The sequence below is a fragment of the Eulemur rufifrons genome, chromosome 16, assembly GCF_041146395.1.
Source record: "Eulemur rufifrons isolate Redbay chromosome 16, OSU_ERuf_1, whole genome shotgun sequence".
Lineage (NCBI taxonomy): Eukaryota > Metazoa > Chordata > Mammalia > Primates > Lemuridae > Eulemur > Eulemur rufifrons.
The window spans coordinates 77,931,418-77,955,971 of NC_090998.1; the positions used below are offsets into that span (position 1 = coordinate 77,931,418).

Here is a 24,554-nt window from a genome sequence, read left to right on the forward strand (position 1 = left end):
GCTTCCTGCCAGACATTTCCACATAGATGTTTCCACGAAAGCTCAAACGCCTCATGTTTTACAAACACACTAGACCTTCCTCAGCCCAGGCAAAGCCAGTACTTCTGATCACCATAGTTACTGTGAGGAAATCACCATTCTCTTTGTCATAATTTTCTGCCAGGGAGGGACAAAGCTACCTGGTGGCCAAAAACTTTTTTTCCATGTCAGTGTGGCATATCTCACTGGATGTCTTTTTCTCTCTTGATGCCAACACTTTAATTTGGTCCCTTAATGTTAATAACTCTCACCAGGCCTCTACTCAATAACCTCTCACCTCGTCTCTTTGTTGCCAGTGTTTAGGAAGAATTCAGGGAACAGTGGGCATCTGTTGGGTGTCAGCCCTGAGCCTGGCCTTATGCTCGGTGCTGGTGAGAGGGGAGTGAGGAAAAGAGCCAGATGGAGAAAAACTGGGAGGGGAGTTCAAAAATGACTAAGTTTCTCACCTGAGGGGTGCTCCATTCACAAGGCAAACACACGTAGAAAGGAATAAAACTTGGCTGTTAAGTGTGGACAGAGACAGTCTGATACGTACCTGTGTTCAGGTGATTCCCAGCAAGGTGTGTGAGACCTGCCCCAGACACCATTGTTCAGTCTTCAGAATCCATGCAGGCCTCCTCTCTTCTTAGCCCCTGTTGGTTTTTCTGGGTTCCTCCATATGCCCTCCCAGATCTGGACTTCCTACATTCCTAGTCCCTACATTCCAGCACCTTTCACTGGGCATCACCAGGGAGGAGGTGACAGCTTGGGGGAGTCATGAGAGGCTTCCCAGAAGAGGTAACCACCAGAGGAAGAAGTAACAGATGGTTACCTTTGTTGCCATTAATTTGATAATAACAGTTTTCACTTTGCAAACCTTTAGAGACAGTAGTTTGCCTGCCGAATGAAATCTAGTTTTCTTAGCATTTAAGGTCTTCTGTCAACTGTCTTGTACCAACCTACCTTTCCATTCTTGTTCTTTTCTGACTGCACCTATTTTCCTATATTCTGTAACTAGGTTGCAAATGCAAAGGCCTACAGAGCCTGGGCATGTAAGGCAAATGAGTGAAGCAAGCTGAGAGTACGGTATTAGGGAGTGGTAGAGACTGTGGCAGATTGGAACTCCCTTACTCTACCTCAGGGAGTGACTGCTATCATTGTTCCAGCTGACGGTTGCTGGCCATGTGGGAATGTGGTTCAGCATTGCTTTATTTTCAGGAGAAGATCAAAAGATTTTTCAAGAGAAGCCAGAAAGCTGTATTTTTGTGAGAATGCTCTAGAATTTTATTGTTGTCAATTTTAATTTTACTTCACATTTATAAAAAGGAATGGGTTAAAAAAAATCACATCTGCAGAATAGATTTGTCCCTCTAGCCTCCAGGCTGCAAACTTTGTCCCTAAGGCCAAATTCATGTCACCTTCTCTATGACTTAGTCCCTCCATTTAGAAGGGCTCTCTCCCCTGAACTCCTAAGGGACACTTTCTATCCTACTTTAAAACTGTTTCTTTCATCTTGCTTTGTGCTGTAGTTAGCTGGAGTTTAGGGGAAAGAACATATACTTTGGAGTCAGATCTGGGCTTAAATTCTGCCTCTGGCACTTACTGGCTGCTTGATCTAGGGCAAGTTGACATCTAGTTTCCTCCTCTTTAAAACTGAAATAGCAATAGTCCCTTTGTACAATTGCTATAAGGATTAGAGATCAGTTATGCAGAGTGTCTAGCTTATAGTAGGCCTTTAATATTTTTTTTATTATGGGCATATAATAAAATTGTAATTTTAGTAAACATTTTTCATAATAAAAACATCATTTATTAGACTCTGAGCTCCTTGAGGGCGAAGAGTGGGTGCTTAGCATGTGCTTAATAAACATATGTTGAATAAGTGAACAAGATCCATCAAGTGTGATGATACTTTATCTGTTTATTATAAACATGTGTCCTTATCTCAAGCTGTGATTTCAAACAAAATCACAGCTAAGACTTTTGGGAAATACAAACACAAACACAGTATAAGACTTTTCTTGCTGCTACTGACCTAATGTGCTTTTCTCACCAGGTTATGATGTTGCTGGGCCTGTTGCAATTGGGCTCACCCACTGGAAAAATCCGTACGCACAAGGCAGACCCACCCTCCCATCAGATTTGCCTCTCTTCATCTCCAAAGATGCGGGCATCCCTGTGTACCACCGATCTTTCACCTGCAAGACTGACCTGGCCACGCCTTTGTCTTGTCCAGCCTCGCTGTCCATCACTCCAGTGCCTTCTTACAGCAGCAGCAGCCAGGAAACCCTGAGTCAAGACACGACAGGTAACAGTGTTGGCTTCCTGTTGGAGATTCAGGACTTGGTGTATCTAAGGTTCCTTCATACATTTGCCCACTGACCAGATTGCATCCGCACTTCTTCCTGTGTGATGCTGTGGACTTCAATAATACCGCCACATTTACTGGCTTTTAATAGCTTGTTTATACCAGCAGGAAGGTTGGATGTGTTTAGAAATATTCGACCTAAGTGCTAGTTCTATTTGGTAAACTGTCATCTGGAAATCAACTCTGAATCGGAATTCCAAGTTCTTTCAAATGGCTTTTTTTGTTTAATTTCTCCAATGCTCTGTGTAGTGACAAGATATCTATCTTGGATTAAACTCTCATATTCAAAAAAATCATCAAAAAGTCATTTTTGAATACGGTGGTTGATACCAATTCATGTTGCTCCACTAAACTGATCTGTCAGGGGTTTGCAGACCGCTGCCCATGGGGCAAATCTGGCTCGCCACCTGTTTTCGTAGAGCCCAAGAACTAAGAATAGTTTTTATATTTTTAAATAATTGGAAGAAATTAAAAGAATAATATTTTGAGACTCGTGAAAATTGTATAAAATTTAAATTTCAGTGTTCATATTAAGGTTTTTTTTACCGAGACACAGCCACACGCATTCATTCATGTATTGTCTATGGCCGCTTTTGCATGACAATGGCAGAGTGAGTAATTGTGAAATACACCATATGGCTCGCAAAGCCTAAAATATTTACCGTCTGGCCCTTTACAGAAAATGCTTGCCAGCTGATGATCTATGTGAATCCTTGGAAGTCATGACTTAAACAGTCAGCGCGAGAAGAATGCTTACAACACCCTGTCTTAAAATTTATCACTTACAATACATCATACGTGAAATCAGCCGTAGAAAGCTCTACCTATGCTAGGATGGCTAGTTAACTTTTTTTATTTCTTAAGTCTGAATTGGAGGCTTAGATTATGCAAAATCTATCCTGCCACGCTTTTCTTCTATTAGAGACAGCACTTAGAGATAATGGTTTAGACAGTCATTTCCAATGTGTGGTTCCGACTCTGGAAATAAACCTTTGAAGGTTGGCATTCCATGAGACTCAACAGTTCACAGATGCTGCCACCTAGAGGTAAGATCCTGACATTGCTGAATTCCAGATTATCAAACACAATCTCTAAAGAAAGCAGTAGATTGCAGACTTCACTGAATGTTAAGAATCACCTTTGAACTTGTTAAAAATGAATTCCTGGGCCCATCCCAAGAGATGCTGTGTCCATGGTACAGGGTGAGCTTCAACAACCTGTGTTCTACAGGCTTCCCTTTCCTGGGATTTTGATTCCTGAGGTTCCCATGTGTATCTTGGCGGACCCCCTCCGAAGTGTCCTTAGTTAAATGGACAAATAGAAATAGAAAAGATTGGTATTAAAGCATATTGGGGAATATGTTCATAACATTAGCTCTGCACATGGCAAAACTAACCACCTTTCTAACTGTCCTGATGAAGGGTCGGTTTGACAGTAGAAAATCATGATTGGGGGCTTGAAAATTTTCGGTATAGTAAGTTTGAAATCTCCTGGGTTTTGATTTTATCATGAAGGAAAACTGACTCTGGTTGCTTTAGTTTAATAAAATTGGAAGTCAAGAAATAAAGTGTCATCTTTGACCAGTGCAGCTGAAAGGTTATGGCATTTTTTCAGCAAAAAGTAGTGTGATATGGCAGCTGCCAGATTAAGATTTTATCATGTTTCCCTTTGAGTTGCCTTTTTCCCCCCATAGGGCGTGATACTCAGAGGCAATCTGATTTTTGAAGGAGATTTTTATTTTTAACTTGCAGGTTTTCAAAAATAAAATTAAAAAAATAAAAAAAAATAAAAGCCCACAATACTCTTCGTTTCTGGGAATTTACCATTACCCATAAAATATTGATTTTTTTTCCAAGCAATTTATTTTTATTATTATTACTATTTGTATACTTATAAAATAAGCCTGAACATCTAACAATATACCACACAAGCATGTGATATCATTTTATTATAGAAAATTGGGGATGCCAGTGTCACTCCTGTAAGTCTCAATTAAGATTTTGTATGTAGACCAATTATTGGATTCATTTGATTTCTAACATCAATTTATTTATTTTAATATGTACTTTTGTGTGAAAGCTTCTAGTTTCCTTCTTATTTCTTTCTGTTTTAAAAAAAATAAAGTTAATTTTATTATTTATAATTTATTTTTTAAAAATAAAATTAATTTTATTATTTATATTTTATTTTTTAAATAAAGCTAATTTTATTATTTATATTTTATTTTCATTTTTTTTTATTTTAGCTCATTATGGGGGTACAAAAGTTCAGGTTATATATATTGCCCATGCCCTCCCATCCCCCCAAGTCTGAGCTTCAAGCGTGTCCATTCCCTAGACCGTGCACATCGCACTCATCATGTAGGTGTGCACCCATCCCCTCTCCCTACCCCCATCCCCCCCAGTCAGAACTTTAAGCGTGTCCATTTCCCAGGCAGTGCGCATCGCAATCATCAAATAGATATACACCCATCCCTTCCCCCCAGCCCCCACCTCTGTCCAATACCCAATTGGTGTTATTCCCAAATGTGCACTTAGGTGATGATCAGGGAAACCAGTTTGCTGGTGAGTACATGTGGTGCTTATTTTTTTTTTTTTTGTTTTTGCTCATATTCCATACTTTTTTTTTTTTTTTTTAATTTCATCTTGTTATGGGGGATACAGAATTGCAGGTTACATACGTTGCTCCTGTACCGCCTTTCCCCCCAAGTCAGAGCTCCAGGCGTGTCTGTTCCCCAGGTCGTGCGCATTGCACCCATCATGTAGGTATATATCCCTCCCTTCCGCCCCCCCTTCCCGAGTCAGCACCTTCAAATGTTACCACTCCCCAAACGGTGCGCAGTGCACTCATTGTGTAGGCATACCCCCATCCCCTCCCCCACCCCCCACCTCAGTCTGATATCCAATTGGTGTCTTTCCCAGATTTGTATTTAGGTGATGATCAGGGAAACCAATTTTCTGGTGAGTACATGTGATGCTTGTTTTTCCATTCTTGGGATACTTCACTTAATATAATGGGTTCCAACTCTCTCCAGGAGAACCATAGAGATGTTGTATCTTCATCATTCCTTATAGCTGAGTAATATTCCATGGTATACATATACCACAGCTTACTAATCCAATCATGAATTGATGGGCATTTGGGTTGTTTCCACATCTTTGCTATTGTGAATTGTGCTGCTATAAACATTCGGGTACATGTGTCTTTGTTACAGAATGACCTTTTTTCCTTTGGGTATATGCCCAGTAATGGGATTGCTGGGTCAAATGGCAGGTCTACTTGAATCTGTTTAAGATACCTCCATAATGCTTTCCACAAGGGTTGCACTAGTTTGCAGTCCCACCAGCAGTGTATTAGTGTTCCTGTTTCTCCACACCTACGCCAACATGTGTTGTTTTGGGTTTTTTTGATAAAGGACATGTGGTGCTTATTTTTCCATTCTTGGGACACTTCACTTAATAGAATGGGTTCCAACTCTCTCCAGGAGAACCAAAGAGATGCCATATCGCCATTATTTCTAATAGCTGAGTAATATTCCATGGTATACATATACCACATTTTGCTAATCCATTCATGAATTGATGGGCATTTGGGTTGTTTCCACATCTTTGCGATTGTGAATTGTGCTGCTATAAACATTCGGGTGCAGGTGTCTTTTTTATAGAATGACTTTTGTTCTTCTGGGTAGATGCCCAATAATGGGATTGCTGGATCGAATGGTAGGTCTACTTGAATCTGTTTAAGGTATCTCCATATTGTTTTCCACAGGGGTTGCACTAAAAAATAAAGTTAATTTTATTACTTATTTTATATTTTATTTTTGCTTCTGTTCCTATTAGAAGAAAACTCTGGGGTGTGAGATAAGTCAGTTCAACAATACCAGAATATCCTACAAATTCAGAACGTTGCCAGGCATCCCTTTACAGTTCTAAGCTATCTTTCTTCTCTATAAACTTTAGGACTGATGTAGAGGATCTAACAAGTTTCAGGTATAATATGATGCACAACTGTTTATTGTTGGAATTTTCTTACATTTGAGAATTTCCCAAACATATTTAAAAATTATTTTCGCATACTATAACTGCCTACCACTCTACAATTCTAGAAGGAATGAAAAGGACACTAAATGATGAGAGCTTGTTGAGTTTCTCATTTTATTTAGCTGTTTTAACTCTTGCCACCATCCTATTCCATCATCCTTTCCCTTCTTGTCTGACTAACTTCTCTTGTATTAGACTTTATTTAACCCCCACTTGCCACAACCTGTGAAACTTCGCATAGTGGTCCTCGATGCGGTGTTCTTTCCCCACGACAGAGAATGTTTTAATCAGTAAATAAACTGTAGCAGGTTAAGTTGGCAAAACAGTCTCCATTGTGTGGCCTGCTCTTTCCATCCATCCATCCATCCATCCATCCAATATACACAAAGTTCCCCCTCTGTGTCATGTACTGTGATAAGCCCTTGGGACAGAAAATTGAATAAGGCATCACTCCTGTCTCAGGGAGCTTAGAGTCTAGCCGAGGAGACAGATAAGTAAACCAAGTATTTTAATTCAGTGTGATAAATGTTAAGATAGAAGATTTCACATTGAGTGATCATATATATACTTTTTGTTATTAAATTATTTAATATACTATTAAAAATACTAATAGTATTAAAATATACTATTATAAAATATATCATTGAAATATTAGTAAAAATATATTGGTTGCAAAAGCTAATATTATTTCTCCAATTAAAAGAAGATAAATTTGAGAGAACCATAGGAGGAAAGTTTGGAAACTGTCTCCATCTCAGATATTCTGTGTAGGTTTGATACCCAGTTTTTGACAGTTAACTTTATAACTTGCATCACCACCACCTCAGAGCTCAAATGTTCATCACTCCCATACCCCCAGCTGATCCTCAACCACTCTCTTCCTTTGTATTTAATTCCCAGCTGCATGCTCATGCCCCAAAGAGATATTTCCATGTCTAATTTCTCTGACAAGTTTTTTAGATGTGTATTAATAACTGTCTACTGAATCTTTCAACCTGCCTGTCACCAAGATGTTTCAAAATTTATGTGCGCTGAATAGAACTTTATTCTGGTAGCTCTCAAAAGTTGAAGTTCCTACTCTGTTTAATGGTGGCACAGTCCGTTGGCTTAGTTGGGACTGCTACAACAAATATACCATATAGTCTTCTCAGTGTACCCTCCGATTATGGAAAGAGAGTGAGCTAGCTCTCTGGCTTCTTCTTATAAGGGCACTAATCCCATTCATGAGGACTTCACCCTCATGACCTAATCACCTCCCAAAGGCCCTATCCCCAAATACCATCACATTGGAATTGAGATTTCAACATATGAATTTTGGGGATATATACAGTCCATTGCATCATCCAGACTCCCAAGCCAAAAGCGGGGTGTCCTCATGCTCTGCTGGCCATCAGCCTCACAGCCAGCTGGCTAAATATTCCTTATGTCTATCTTAGAAATATCTCTACTTCACAGCTTCTTCTCCATCGCTACTAACACCATCTCAGCTCAAGCCCTCACTATCTTCACCTGGCAGTTTTGTTACCAGCCTTTCTACATCTTAATTATTCCATACCCACATGGTTAGCTTTCCCAATTCATCTCCCTTTCTTTCCCTCTCTTCCCCCTCTCCATTTCTTCCTCTTCCTCCTACCTCCCCATGCCCTCACTTCAAAATTTCTCTTCCTTCTCCATTGCCAGTAGAATAAAGTCTAAACACTTCACACATGGTACAGGCCCATAGTGCCTTCCTAACCAGCTTTAACTGACTCTCAAGCATCTCTCACAATTCTCTACAGATGCAGCCACATGGTCATTACACTGAATTCCTTATTGTTCCCTAAATACCCATGATTTTGTACATGCTCTGCCATCTATTTGGATGCTTTTCCTTGTATTCTCCTCCTAAAAATTTCCTTTTTGTTCTTCAAACTCAGCTAAGAGTTTCCTCTGAGCTTCCTCTGTGAATTCTTTCCTTTTCTGTCTCAGCATATTTAGACATTCTTTGTTTCCATTGGAAATGCTTACACACATCTTGGATTCTGCTCTTATTATACAGCAATATAATTTTTTTTTCCATATGTCTGGCTACCACAATAGATATAAAGTTCTTGAGTTAGGAATTAGTTTCTTACTCATATATATATGTGTGTGTGTGTGTGTGTGTGTGTATTTTTGTCAATGCAGAGCTTGGCATATAGGAAGTATGTTTTCCATGACCATTTAAATTGCAGATTAGACACAGTTAAAGAAAGAATTAGGCCTGAAAGATAGATATGAAGAAATTACCACTAGTATAGAGAGATATGAGATACAAAAATAAGGAGAAGGTTGCAATGTGGAAAACAGAAAGTCCAACATACATTTAATAGAAATCCTGTTATGAATTAAAAGGATATAAAGTACATATAGAGAATATTTAAAAAGAGAATGGCTGAGAATTTCCCAGAATTGATGAGAGACACAAATACTTAGATTCAAGAAACACTGTGAGTGTCAAGCAGAATGAATAAAAATAAATCCATATGTAAATATATGGTGAGTTAGCAGAAAACAAACAGAAACATCTCAGAAACAGCTTGAGGGAAAAGATAGATTACCTGCAAATGAGAAACAAACTGATGATAGACTTTCCAGTAGTGACAGAGACCAGAAGACAGCAGATTGCTATCTTCAAAGTGCTGAAGGCAGTGAAGGTAAATTCAGAATTCCACATCCAGCTAAGTGACCACTGGAGAGAGAGGTCAGCATAAGAGCATTCTTGAAAAAAGACTAGGAAAGTGCATCCTATGCACACGTCCTGAAACAATGACCAACAGCCTATTTTAGAAAAGATGGAACTTGATCTAGAAGACAGGGCTAAGATAAAAGAAATAATGAGAAAAAATATGTATATAAATTAAAAAATCTCCCTCTAGAAGAATGGTTTTCAACCTGGGATGATTTTGTTTTGCAAGGGACATTTGGCAACAATGTCTGGAGATATTTTTGGTTGTCAAAGCTGGGCAGGAAGTATTACAGGCATCGCGTGGGTAGACACCAAGGATACTGCTAAGTACTCTACAATGCACAGGACATGGTCCCTAACTCATTGTCCTGTGTTTACTGTCAATTCTCAAATCTACTTCTTCCCTTCGAGTTTCTCTTCCTGTGTGTTGTATCTTGCCCTTGCAATGGGCTGCCTCCTAAAGGGCAGTTCCAGGGCTCTATTTTCTTCCCTAGGACTGTTCCTGATGAAGTATGTCCTTAGCACCCTTTGATTTCCCCTTTTCAGGTTTCTTTGTGTCCTTTAGCTTTCCATAAATTGTATCTTATGCTGTTCTTAGGACTTTCTTGTTCACTTATGCCAGTTTCTCAACTTTAGTACTATTGACTTTTTGGCTTGAGTAATCCTTAGCTGTGGGGGGTTGTCCTGTGTATTGTAGGATGTTCAGCAGCATTCCTGGCCTGTACCTAGTAAATATCAGTTGTGACAGCAAAAATATCTCTGGACATTGCCAGATGTACTGTGGGGGGCGAATTCACCCCCAGGTGAGAACCACTGACTTACACCAATTAAGTCTGGCCCTGTTTTCTAAAGCTCTGCTTAGTGGGAGGAGTATGATGGTCTAATCATTGAGAATGGGTTCATGGGTGATAATGAGTTTGACCCTATTTTCATAAGGGCTTTTTGCAACCTGTGCCCTAATCAAAAGCATGGAGATAATTTCTTTCCAAAGCAGGAGACTTTTCTTCCCGAGGATACAGGTGACGCCTTTGACACTTGCCCTCCCTCTCCACCATCCTGACCCTTCTCTGAAATTTTCTCATAAATCAGGCCTCCTCTGTTTGTGTTCAAGACCAATGGTGATCTCCCTGCATCTCCATATGCAGGAATAAGTGAGAACTCGTCCGTTTTGCCTTGTACCTTCCTTCCCCAGTCTCCTGTGTCTCACAACTTTCCGTTTATTGGTTTCCTGGCAAAGCTGGATTTCAGAAAGAGAAAATTAATGAATTCCAACATTCCTTATGACCTTTATAAAATATCTTCCTTATTTGTGAAAAGGAAAGGAGAGGTGAAGTTACTATTCTCAGTTCCAGATCACGTCCCAAGAGTCTAACTTTTCCCTGTGTCCCTGAAGCCTGAGCACAGTACAGACTTGTCATGAGATGAAAGATGTTCACTCACCTTTCCAGGTGACCTTGTGGGCTTACTGGTGCTTCTGTACATGTGAGCTCTGAAAACTTAGGTGCCCAACTGTGGTGCTGCTATGAATTTGAAGTATAGAGTCTCTTAGAAGAGGTACCCATTTAATAACATGAATTCCATGTCTTTCAACAAATTGTGACTAGATACTTTCAGAATTGATGCCAAAGGAAACAGGGCGGTTTTAAATTTCAGAGTTAGGGTGCCACAAACAGTGACCCTGCAACCTGAGCTACTGATGTGACCATGAGATGCAGAGTAATCTGACCTCACTGGGAGACCTGTGGGCTCCTTTTTAGAGATGCCAGAGACACTCCTTGACCTGCCTCTGAGTGCATACCTTGTGCCCAGCCAGCCTAAAGACTTTCTTCTGGCGTGTTAGCCCAGCTAAATCCATGCTGCAGACCAGCTACCCTCTATAAAAAGCAGGACCATGTAAATTAGGAAGAGTTTCTAAACCATTATCCTTAAAGTGGGTCGTTGTAGAAAACAGAGTTGGGTCTTGTGTCTTTATCCACTGTGACAATCTCTGTCTTTTAATTGATATAGTTAGACCATTCACAAGTAAAGTGATTATAAATATAGTTGAATTAGTATCTGTAATATTTGTAATTATTTTCTATTCATTGCATTTGTTCACTGTTTCTTTTTTTACCCCTTCTCTGATTTTAATTGAACATTTTACTAATATATGATTTTTTTAAAAAGGAATGGCATCTACCTCCTTCTCTCTGTGTTTTTAAACATTTTATTTTTGCCAAAATAGCCCTGAAAGGGTGTTTCAATTTTAATCACATGTTATAGAATAAATTTTCTGGTTTGGTTTATATGGGATATGGGTATGAGGGTTAATTTACTAAGTTAGGAAGTTGTAATAAGTGAAACTACTTGTCAGGGCATTTATATGCTTTTTGGAAGGTGATTTGTGGTTTCCTAGGATGCTGGCTGGGTAGAAGACGTCACAGTAAAAGGACAAGTTTAAGCAGAGGTTGTTCAGGTAAGAGACTGGTGTTCTCAGTAGTGGGACAGTGTGCAAAGGCTGATTGCAGGACAGCTGGGGGTAAATGCCTCCTTCACATTTAAGGTTGAGTATTGAATGTGTTATCCGTAGAGGTATTGTTGCACAGTGTCGTTGAGTTTTCTGGGGATGTTACTCTGGTATTCCACGGCATCCCGTGGGTTAATGGACATTTGTGAGCAAGCCCAGAACCTTAACTACCATGCGTATGCTACTTCTCCAAGAGAAGCTGACATCAATTGGGAACCGCCTGCACTTTAGAACTGAAAGGACCATTGGAAACGTTCATTTTGACAAGAGAATTAATGCATAGAAATAAATCACTGAGCTTTCTTCAAGTTTCCTGTTTTCCTAAATTGGCTATATTGGTCTTTTCAGAATTCAAGGCCACATTCTGTCGTTTAACTACTGATTCCAGCACAATCTTGTTAATTCCTTCACCATGTGTGGTGGTTATTTAGTTTTAGAAGACTGAAAATATCAATGAATCAGGGAATGACTAATGGTACTTGAGGACAAAGTCGATTAAATGATGTAGCTGTGAGGATTTCTGACATAAGACACTGAAGGACTTGGATTAAAGCTGTATTGAATCTGATATGCAAGTAATTATATACTTTAAAATCAAATGGCAAAGATGCTCCAATAAAGTCATCCATTCACTCAGTTATGCAAACTCTTGCTACTCCAAGTGTGGTCCACAAGAAATAAGAGGGCCTGAGTTGGGGTTTAGCAACATAGTCCAAAAGGGATGGACATGAGGGAACTTTTGGAGATAGCTTCAGTAGCACTTGGTGATTAATGGGATGTGGTATAGAACTGAATGGATATCCCAAGTATTTCCAATGAAGTTAAAATATACCAAGGCTTCATAGTTTAGGGCAGTGATTTCTCAAACTTTAATGTGAATATAAATCACCTGAGGGTCTTGTTAAACTGCAGATCCTCATTCAGTAGGTCTGAGTCGTTGGTGATGGATTCTGCATCTCTAAGGAGCTCACAGTGATGCTGCTGCTGCTGCTTGTGGAGCTCAGAATTTAGCACAAGACACAGCAAAAAATATTATATCAAAGAATTTATGGTCACTAACAGGTAGGAGCTATGAAAGAAAGGAATAGTCCTCTTCTTAAAGGTCCTTGGCTATATTGTTATCAAAATAGGCCTCTGAGTTCCCAAAACAGAATTCTTTAAAGGATGTTTATTTGCTTTACTGCCAGTTGTAAGTAGGAGGTCTGCTTTATATCCTTTTATGAGAATGTTATTGACCTGTGAGATATAAGTGTTCTAGTTTTTTCATAGACATTATTTATATATGAAAAAACCAACAACCGTGGTATTGACTAGAGAGGGAACTTAGCTCTCTTCGTTTCGACTCCGTGGGAAATAGATTCTGAGTCAGAGATGTGCATGCAAGAAGTTTACTGGGTGCCTTCAAACTCTAGGAGGAGGTAAAAAAAAAATTTACTGGGAGATCCCTTGAGATCAGTGTGTATGAGTGTGGGCAGAGGGAAGATTTGAGCTCTGAAGATATACATACAAGGTCTCAGCCATCACATAGGGAGATCTGAAGCTGGGGCAGTCCTTCAATGTTGTCCCACAACAAAGCTTTTGTGCCGTCCGATCGTTGTCTGGATGCGAGCTGCTAGAAGGCAGTGTTGTGCTCCTGGGGAATTCCATTTGAGGGCAATACCCTAAGAGAGATTCAGCTGAGAGCCCTCAATGCCAGCACTCGTAGTGGCTAGGGGAGTATAGTGGGGCGCTGCAGCCTCCACTAAATCAGCTGGCAGAAGTGAAGTGATTAGGACGATATAAATGGGAAAGCAAGTTGGCGAGCACAGTGGGATTCTCAACTCAACCACAAGGTGGTGAGGGTCTGAGGCTTTTACTAGGAGGGAGTGAAGACTAGCAGCTTGTAGGTTAGAGTGCTGAGCTGAAGTAGGCCAGAGTTTTTGAGTTCTGGCTCATCAGAGTTCATCCAACGGGTTTGTGGCCACCAGCTGACTTGTAAATCATTTTGCAAGCGAAAACTGAGCAGAGAATCAGGGCCATGAGGTCTTTGGGGAAAGAGGTCCAGCATCTGGGCAGGTTTTCCAACCACCAGGAACTACTGAGCACCTGGATTCTGGTTCCCTCTGTGGTTCTTTCCAGCAAACAGGAACCTAACAGGTTGGGAAACGCCGTCTAAATGTTCTCTAGTTACGAGGGGCTGTGTTTTGGAAACTTTGTGCAGGTTTTGTCTTTTTCAGGTGTGGCTGTGGCATAATTTAGATTAAGCGACAACCCACACCATGTTTTTTTACTCCCATTATTTTTAGTTCTTCCTAGGAAGAGATTTATACCATTGTATTATAGTATTTTGAGTTGATTTATGAAGTTAGATATCTAAATGAAGAGGTTTTAATGAGTAAAGCTACCAATAGTACAGTATATGTCAAAAAAGTTGTTCATCCCAACTTTTTCCCTCATATTTAGCTCTGAGTTTCTAGCTGTCTGTTGGACATCCACACCCTTCTGTTCCCACAAGCACTGTCTGAACCACTTCTGGGCTCCCTGTTTAAAACAAGCTGTGTCACCATCCATCCACCTTCTAATACAGGAAGCAAAGGGTCATCTTGTACCTCTCGTTCAGTCATTGTCCATCAGTTCTTTTTCTCTTGTGAATCATGGCTAGCACCATTGTTCAGCCAGACATTGAAATTGTTCTTTGTTCATTTATTGGGTCAGGTTCTGAGCTAAAACCCGGGGTGTGAGAGTGACTAACTAAGAGATGACTCTTTCTTTCTGAAGCTCAGCATCTAGTTGAGGAGGTGAACTGTGAACACGTAACACACATTATAATGTGGGGCTATGAAGAATGTGTTCTCTTCCACCCCTCCCACATCTAATTGCTCATCAATTCTTTCTCATTCGGCCTGATAAATGTCTCTCAAGTTTACTGTCTTCTCTTTATTTTTGTGGTCATTGTCCCTGGCATGGATCAAGGTTTTCTGCTCTCTTACCTGGGCAGGGGCAGTAAGTAGCCTCCTGGCTGGCCACCCTGTCTTTATACTCCTTCCAATCTATTCCACTCCCACCCTCACCACTTGCTGTCATCGTCTAAAACATTGATCCAGATCTGCTATTTCTTGGCTTAAAAACCACCATGGCCTTGGCAATTCTTCAGTAAGTTAAACAGAATTAGCATATGACCCAGAAATTCTACTCATGGGTATATACCCAAAAGAAAACAAATTCAAATTCAAACATTTGTAGCAAATGTTCATGGCAGCACTAGTCACTATAGCCCAAAGGCAGAAACACACCAAATGTCCATCAGCTGATGAATGGATAAACAAAATGTGGTATATCCATATGATGGAATATTATTCAGCCATAAAAAGAAATTAAGTACTGATATATGCTACAACATGGAGGAACCTTGAAAACATTATGCTAAGCCAGACAAAAGACCACATGCTATATGATTCCATTTATGTGAAATATTCAGAATAGTCAAATCCATAGATACAGAAAGTAGGTTAGAGGTTGCCAGGGGCTGAGGGAAGAGGAGAATGAGGAGTGACTGCTTAATGTGTGTAGGGTTTCCTGTTGGGGCGATGAAAATGTGAAACTGGATAATGATGGTGGTTGCACATTATGAATATACTGAATGTCACTAATGGTAAATTTGATGTTATGTGCATTTTACCACAATAAAATAAATACAGCTCCCACCTCCAAACCATCAATTGTTCCTGACTATCTAGTTTGAGTCCAGACTTCATAGTACGGGGTTCAAGACCCTCATGGTCTGGCCAATCTGTCATATTAGCTTTGTTGCCCCCAAGCATCCTGCATTCCAGCTCTACCTGGTGTACTGCTAACATCTTTTGCTTATGCTGAACCCTCACCTGGAGTGCCCTATTCCTCCTCGTCTTCTGCTTGATGAAATCCAAGGTCTAGTTCAAATGCTGATTCCTCAGTGAGGGCTTCCCCACGCCCTGCGCTGCTGATTCTGTGATCCCATTGCACCCTATTCAGATAACCACAGTGAATCATAGCTGAGTATGTAGCTCTGCCTTGCCAGATGGTGAGCACCATGCAGGGAAAGTGTCTGATTAGACATTTTCGTGTGTGATACATAATAGGAGATCAATATTTATTGAATTAAATGAGTTGATTATTTAAGTCTGGGTTCTGGTCCTTAAACTAATGTTGTATTCCTAATCCTTAATTTAAAACTCTGCAACAATCACTCTACCTGTACTTTGATTACAATCATCCTTGATTATCTTCATCTAATTACCATTAATTGTCTTAGCCTTAACAAATTTCTTCCTAGTTTGCTTGCACCTGCTCAACTCAAAAATTTGTTTTCTTGGCAGTTTGAGCACTCACTTTGCTTTCAGCTGTTCTCAAGTTTGCTGTGATACTACAGCTAATGTTCTCTCACCTCTCTTTCCTATGCAGAAAAGTCCTTGGAAACCTTAACATTTAATCTTTTTTTTTTTTTTTTGTCCTAGGAAAAGTGTGATAGAGGACAAGTCTTTTACTATTTTATTTACTTTTTTATTTTTATTTACTTATTTTTGACATAAGGTCTGGCTCTGTTGCCCTGGGCTAGAGTGCAGTGGCATCATCATAGCTCACTGCAACCTCAAACTCTTGGGCTCACGCGATCCTCCTGCCTCAGCCTCCCGAGTAGCTGGAACTACAGGCGTGTGCTACCATGCCTGGCTAATTTTTCTGTTTTCTTTTCGAGATGGAGTCTTGTTATGTTGCTCAGATAGGTCTCAAACTCCTGGCTTCGCACGATCCTCCTGCCTCAGCCTCCCCAAGTGCTAGGATTATAGGCATAAACCACTGAACTGGCCTTACGATTTTACTAGAGCATTTTTGGGCCTTAGAATGACATAGTTTACAAAGAAATTCTGAATGGTCTAGCACTAGGAGATACAGGATAGTTTCCCCACTTAAGCCTAAGTTAGGTCTTCTTCTTGCGTCATTATCATTATTATTAATCACCATTATTATTTTTCCAGTGTTAGGTACATTTTTCTTACTAAATAAAATGCAATCACAAGTTTTAAAAAGTTATATCTAAGTAATTTTAGATGTTTTACTGTACTGCTATCATTGAATTTCAACGTAGTAAATTTTTTGAGTGCTTTCCTCAATTAATTTTAGAAGGGCCAAGATCTCAACATCATGTGTCCTGAAATACCACTTTACTTTGGAGCATCACTACATAAAAAAGCAGATTAGTGAAGATTCAGGATGAAACTGAAGGTGCCACTTTAAACATGTGCAGGGAACATTATTTTATAGTGTGATTTAATGATGGAACAAGCATTGACCAGAAAGTCCAAGACTTAACCTAATAAGAAGTAGAACAAGAAATTAGGTAATACCTCTTTTCTTTTCAGCCCACCCAACATTTGAGCTTTTTTTTTCTTTACTCTGCCTCACATCTTGAGAGACACACTGCTGCATAAATTTAGCCGTGCTACTTAATGAGAAACACTTTTATCCTTTGGCTAAAACTCAGAATAGTAAGCTAGAAAATCTGAGTTTTCAACTTGGTTTTATCGTTTATTTTCTCTAACTCTACTTTAAAAAGTGAGGATAATAACACCAACATCATTATGTTTTTGTGAGAATTTGAAGAGTTGATCAACTTAAAATTCTTAGAAAAGTGCTGGCATATAAATACTGCTATTATTTTTATGACCTTGAAACCAGTTACGTACTTAATTCCTCCAGTATTCATTGAAGACTCTATGTGCCTGACGTTGTGAAAAGTGCTGTAGATTTTTGTAAAAATGAAAATGTAGAGTTTCTGGCCCCTTCCAGCAGAGAAGATAGTTCCATAAATAGTTATGATTCAGTGGGATACACTCATCTCTCATTTCCCTTTCCCTCATACTGCTCTTTTGGTCTGTGACTACTATTTACAGGAATGGCTCCCATCCCTTTGGCCTCTCCAGGGACTTTGCTTTTTCAGTTGTCCAGCTTCTTTCCATTTGGCACATATAGTCACTCAAATTCTACATCTTATAAACCAGTAAAACCCAATATTTAATCTATAACCAAAACAAACAAAAAAGACCCAACAAAACAAACCCAACTCTTAACTCTAGAGACCCTGTGCCTATTTCCCTCTGCCCCTTTCTTCACAGGCAAACTCCATCAAGGGGAAGGCGGCACTCATTCTCTTCTCTTTCACCTTTAATTCATTCCCTACCTCTGCATCTGACATCTCCTCCACGGGATATGGTATATTCCTCGTGAGATGTATTCTTCACCCTGTAGATATCTTCCCATCCTTACCTTTCCTCCAGTCTCTGTTGGATATTTCAACTCTTGGGAGATCTCCTCCTTGAAGGTCCTCAGCTGTGGACTCTGTTCTAATTTTCCGTTTTACCCCTTATCCTCCTTCACTAATCTTTCTCCATATATCCCTGAAATGCCAATGTGCCCCAAATATCTGCACTTGGCTGTCCTCTCTTGCTCCGTCTGCCCTTCCTGCTTTTCTCTACTACCCCTATTTCACCCTCGATCTGTATTCTGTAGTTTTGGCTCACACCTCCCACCTGAACTTCTCTGACTTCCTTCTAGACATTTCCATCTGGATGTCCTGCAGGCACCCCGACTCAAGTTAACCCAAAACCATCTTTTTGCTCCAATTTTCTTTCTGTCTTTTCTGTATTTTCACCCATGGCGAATGCCCCCAGTTGCCTAAGCCAGAAACCTAGAATAATCATAGACTATCCTTTGCCCTAACACCCATATCCGGGGATAAGCCTATTGAGTCTGTCTCCTTCTTCCCAGCCCCTCTCCCTGCCTTGGTTCAAAGCCTTGTCACCTTTGACTGGACCATTACTTTGTTACTAGTCTTCCTCGGAGTCTCTCCCGTCTACCCTCCACACAGCTGTTGGCTTAATCTCTCCAAAGTGCGAATCTGGTATCTCACTTGGTTTTGTAAAACTTTTTAATGGTTCCCAATCATGTTGTCTAGAGAATAAAGTTCATTCCCTGCAGCACTGCCTCTTTTCAGTCTCATCTCTGGTTACGCCTACATACTCTCCTTCTCTGTCCTCCCTACTAAGGGAGGCCTGGCTGGGAAGGCCTCGGGTGCTGCAGGCCATGAACCTTGACTTTATGGAGGGTGGAGACACTGTAGACTTTGCATTTGAGGAAGGTGAATTTGAAAATTGGAAGAAACCTTTGAAGGTCACTTAATTAATTCCCAATGAGTACATGTCTGTTCTCTGAACATGGACTGTCAACCTGCCTACTGTTCTTTGTTCTGATTTATAAAATGGGAACAGTATATTGACTTTCATACAAGCACGTTGTGAAGTATAAAGTCACCATTAAATTCATCAAGGATGACACAGTCCCACCTTTCTCTTACCCCCCTTTTCCTTTATGGCTTCTGCAGCAGTTTTCCCTTCTCGGTGGGTCTTTATCCATCTATGTATATTTTACTTGTTTTGCTCAACTGCTCTGATCAGTTTGCATCTATTCCTCACTCCTTCTAGAACCATGGATTTTTAACATAAAGAAAAAAATAAATTCAACACTCAAAACTCCCTTTAAAAAGAATAGGTCAGAAAAGATCATGAGGATCACATAATACCCAGAAATGTCTTAAACGAGGCACTTTGGATTAGAGATTGGCAGTTGAGAGCCTTGTAGAGGGCCTCCCTTCTTCAGCTTTGTGCCTGTCTGCTCTGAAATACTCTGATCCAGAATTGCACTGTTCATGGAAATATTTTGGCCCCAGAGTCACCCCGCCCTTGGTCTTGGCTCATTCAGGATTAGAGTAAGGCTGACATTGAACTGCACTTGGATATGAGTTGCAAGTGCAGATGGTGGCCTCGCTGTGTAATGCTTGCCATGTGACCAGTGCCTGGGAGCAGATGGGTGCCTTCTTTCTGTACCAGCTGACACCTGGATCTTCCTCAAAGGCACAAGTGCAAGTGCAGTGAGGCAGTCTGGAGCCGGCAAGGCGAGGAGATGCATAACCTTAGCTCCTGTCACCAGTACTCTAACTGTCCTTTCTGGAAAGAACTGCTGGGGGTGTATCCTTAGGTGCAGGCATGGAATCTGGTTCCTGACAGAAGACATAGTAGTCTCCCAACTTTTGTGATTCAATAATGACAGCTACCACTTACATCACTCTAAGTAGTTCATAGTGTGCTTTCTCACACATGATCTGTTTGATGTCCACATTGACCTTATAAAGCTAGGATATTAGTTTCCTAGGTCTGCCACAACAAATGACCACAAGCTCATTTCTTGAATGAGAAATTGAATTATTGAACAGAAATTTATTCTTTCACAGTTCTGGAGGCTGGAAGTTTGAAATCAAAATGTTAGCGGGCTGTGCTCCCTCTGAAGATTCTAGGAGAGGATCCTTTCCTCTTCCAACTTCTGGTGGCTCCTGGAATTCCTTGGTTTGTGACAGTGTCACTCCAGTCTCTACCTTTGTCTATGGATGGACTTTTCTTTGTGTCTGTCTTCTCCTTCTCTGTCACTTGTAAGGACACCTGTCATTGGACTTAGGACCTATTCTAATTCAGGATGATTGAGATCCTTATTATTAACAACATGTACAAAGACACTCATTTCTCTCTTAGTGTATAGAATGGTGAGAAGGGTGCTGGTCAGGAGCACTGGCTGTATGACTCTAAATGACCCCGACCTCTCTGATCTTTCCTCTTCTATAAGTGAGGAACGTTGAGCCAATCCCTAAGGTTCCTCCTGTTTTAAAATTCTACAGATCGCTTAAAAATATATAGATATAAATGCTTTCATGCTGTGGATCTCTATCTCAGGCCCTTTTTCTTTGGTCTCCTTCTAAGACATTCAGGTGGACACCACTCTATCACCATGAAGCTCCTTTTTGTAACAGCCACATCAGCTTGGAGCTCCTCTCCTGTTTCTGCAGGCACAGAAGAGGACCTATATATACAACCATGGGCCAGCCCAAGTGATAAGAAATGCGAAGTACTCAAGCTGGCATCTTGGACCTCCTCTCCTCTCCACCTGCACCTTCTGGGCTTGTTTAGATAGTGGAGTCAAGGTGGAGAAACTCATCAAGGTAGAACATGGTTGGTTCTGGGTAAAGAGAGACTCAGGCTAAGTTTGACATAAGCACTCTTCTCTTTCTCTTCCATTGCTTCTCTCCCTTCTCCCTTCCTTCTTTCTCCTTGAGAGTTCTCTCCCCCACCTCTTTGGTTACCAGTGACTTCCTCAATTCCTTCTAGCTACTAACAGCTGAGCCCACCTTTATGTTGCCTTATGCTCCATCTCTCCTTTTTTTCTTTTCAACTCCTAAGTATACTCTCTCCCCACTCCAGGCAAAACTCCAATTATTGCAGATCCTCAATGGTGGAGATGGAAGGTGTCTGTCTGGAAGGCACATTTGACATTCACCTGCTTAAGCCCCAGGCTCATGTCTTATTCTTGGGCTGATTTCCAGTGGGTCTTTAGCATTGGGGGTCCCCAAGACCACCTCCAGGTTTGGTGACTTGCTAAGAGGACTCACAGGACTCAGCATGTAATTGTACTCACAGCTAAGATTTATCGCAATGAAACAATATGAAACAAAATCAGGCAAGCTTACAAAAAGTGTATGGGGCAAAGTCCAGAGGAAACCCGTTGCAAGCTTCCAAGAGTTTTCTTCCAGTAGAGTCACACAGGACAAGCTAAATCCCTCTAGCATCAAATTCTGACATGTATGAAGTGTCTTTCAGGGAAACTCATTAAAGACTTAGCACCCAGAGCTCTTACTAGTCATGTAGATACCTCTGCCTAGCATATACCCAAATCCCAGGAAAGCAGGTGTTCACATAAACCACACTGCTTGCACAAACTGTTTAGGCACAGTGAGCAATTACTATCATTTAGAGATTAGGGGGAACCCTCCTGAAATCCGAATTCTTAGATGCCAGCGAAGCATCAACCTTGCAAACAACCCCTTCTAAGGAAAGAGTTTCAGGCCTGCTATGTTGACTCTTCTGCACAGTCCTAGTCTTCCTTTCCTAGGTCCAAGATTCTCAGGTGCTCTCTGAGTTCTCCCCCTGTCTCCAGAGCTGCCCTTCATTGCTTCCTGGGCTTCCTTTCCTGGAGCTCATAGTGAAAGAAGCCATGACCGCCCCTGCCCTCTGTGTCTTTGCTTCCCATGCACTAAGCACACAGAGGATCTATTAATCATCAGTAGGGGGAAAGGGGTTGGAACAAAAGTTGTAGAAACCTTACAAAGTTCTCTTAATCATGAGCATAGTCTGCTTCCATTTATTACTCCCCACCAGTCATTTTTATAAGGTGCTGGAGGCCTTCCAGGTGATTCTAAATGTTGGGTTTTTCAGGACCCACTAATTAACCCACTAGATTTTGGGACTAGGTGAGAGATAGGTGCAGGTGTTCAGCATATGAAAGTGCCCCTTTTTTTCCTGATAGGGCTGTTTGGAGAATGTGGCCCAAGCTGGATAATGCTCCCCTCTGCACTTTACATCCAGACCCTGGGACCACCCACCTCAGGCATAATCTGAGCCAATGGAGCAGCCACTGATGTCAGCCAGTCCAGGTGGAGAGGGAGGAAAGCAGACCAGAATCTCTGGTGCTTTTGACTTTTGACTAAGTGACCTCTTTCCAATGAAAAAACATGGCTCCCCTGGCAAGGGCAGGAGACCAGGAGGGTCAGTTATTCTAGAAAGTGCTCTACAGGAAAACCTGGAGGATAAGTGCGCACCTTCCCAAGGACAAGTATTTACCTTCAACACTAGGTGACACTGTAGTTGGAAGAAAGTGCAGGTGGGCTCTCTGTTCTGCTGGTGGAGGTCTCAGGCCCTTCTAGAACCTGCTTCTTAATTTCTTTCTAAGGCAGGCCCTATACAAAAAAAGGAGGGGATGTTCTGATATTGACACGTCCTGAACACGCAGTCTGTGCCAGGGCTGATGCTAACCTGTGGACGCACATCCAGCCTCTAGAATGCAGTTCCCATGCAGGCAGGAAGTTCTTCCTGTTGTGTTCCCTGCTGAGTCCACAGCACGGAAACAGTGCCCAGAACATTGTAGGCACCCAGTGGTTATTTGTCAAATGAATCAATTATCCCACTGAGTCCTCCGAACAGCCTTTTGAAGTACTGATATATATATATTAGATAATTGTTTTTAGAGAAATCTAAGTCTCAGTGAGATTAAATAACTTGCCTAAGACATGTAACCTAATAAGTAGGTGAACAGGGATTTAAGCCAGGTTCATCTGGTTCTTCTAGACTATGCCTACTTGGTTTGCCTGTAGCATTCTGGGTGTAGTGTGCTACACTGGCAGGAAATTTGTCTTCTGTAACTTTTGTTCAGTGTCAGCATTGGTCACAAGGGTCTGCAACTACTGATCAGCAACCAATGGGCCTGGCAACACGTCCCCCCAGCAGCCCATGGGACTGCCCCTGCAAGGGATTTGAGTAGATCCTCTTTTCTTAGTTTGGAGCAGTTTTTCCATAACAGAAGTGAAATAAGGCATATTTTCACCAAATGAAAAGGTTAAACGAAGGCAGCTAATTCACACTAAGGAATAAGTGCTCCTGAGGGTGTTTGTTACCTTGGTAAGCATCCACTTCCCTGCCCTGCACCGCTGCTCCCAGCTCCTTCCACATTGTTCCCCTTCTTCACCCATAGCCAGCTGTTTACAAAGCCTGACTTCCCAATGGGCAGCTCTTGCTAGAGTCCAGTCCTGCTGCAGGAGCTGCTGCTGGCATCCCGCATACTCCATTTTCAGTTCACATCGGCCTGGGGCCTTTATTTTAGGTCCTGTGGGCTTTTGTGAGTTGGCCTTGAATTTTAACAATACTTCTAACTCCATTTCTTCCATTCATCCATCAGTCCTCCTCACATTTATTGAGGACATGCCAGGCTCGGTGTTATGATGTCCTGGCAATGTAAGGTGAATACATACTCCCTTGGTCACGTGGGTGGTTTGTTTTCTGAGTTCTAAATAAAACGCCTAGGAACCACTTTTTTTCCTAAATCGAGGACCACATGTTATGCATCTCGAATCCCTGTAGCATTTGATTTTGGCCTTTTTTTCTGTTGGGGAATAGAAGACAAGGGAATAGTGCTTAGGTGAGCAGTATATCAAAATTCATATTTTCCATTGCTATAATTCCACAAGATCTCAAGTAGTGTGCGTTTTGGCATTCTGCAGATTGGAGCTTGAATATCTCCTCCTACTGTCATTTTGTCGTGCAGCTTCATTCCACTAATCACATTCATGCTTCCAGCATAATAATGGTACTCAAAGGCAGCTAAGGTATGGTGCAATGTGGCATTATTGGGCATGAACTACTTGGATTTGTTTAGGACTCTCTGACAAATCAGTTATGGAGCTGGGACTTAACTAAGAACCCAACTCAAAATCCTGACTTTTTGATGGCCCCCTCCACAAGTTTACTTTGCTCTTCCCTCAGGACATCAATAAAGTGTTCATGCCTCAGAGTTTTAAGAAAACTCAAGGTTTTGCCAAATTATCATTTCATCTCAGTACATCTATTTCTTTAAGTAAATAAAGCAATGCAACATTTTTACTCACTTTAATGGGTGTCCTTCTCAGACAGAACACTTTCTCCATGGAAACCCTAATAGCTATAATAACATATAATCAAGTAAGCACTACCATTAACTTGCCCATAATCAGCAATGGCTGCTGGACTCACCTCTCGTTATCCTCAAATAGGAGTGTAACCAATAGTATTAGTTTTTACTTTATACACAATTAGCACTCTTCCTTCCAGAACATGTTTGATTGAATGATGCCCCAAGGAAGCATATGAACAAAAATGGTCACCTGGTAATTATGCATGGCTATCTGGAGGGTTTTAGTTTAAATGGAGCCTGCAGCTAAGCGTATTAGGTCTCTTCAGAGGCCTACTTGATAATGGTGTATAATCCTTTAAA

General features: G+C 41.0%; 1 protein-coding gene across 1 annotated transcript in view; it reads left to right on the plus strand.

Moving 5' to 3' along the window:
• ANO4 (anoctamin 4) overlaps nucleotides 1-24,554 on the plus strand; it is a 325,441-nt gene that overhangs the window by 7,147 nt on the left and 293,740 nt on the right. Inside the window, exon 2 of the mRNA XM_069490108.1 lies at nucleotides 2,075-2,326. Within this exon, the coding sequence (XP_069346209.1) occupies nucleotides 2,075-2,326 (252 nt within the window). The remainder of the gene's footprint in view (nucleotides 1-2,074; nucleotides 2,327-24,554) is intronic.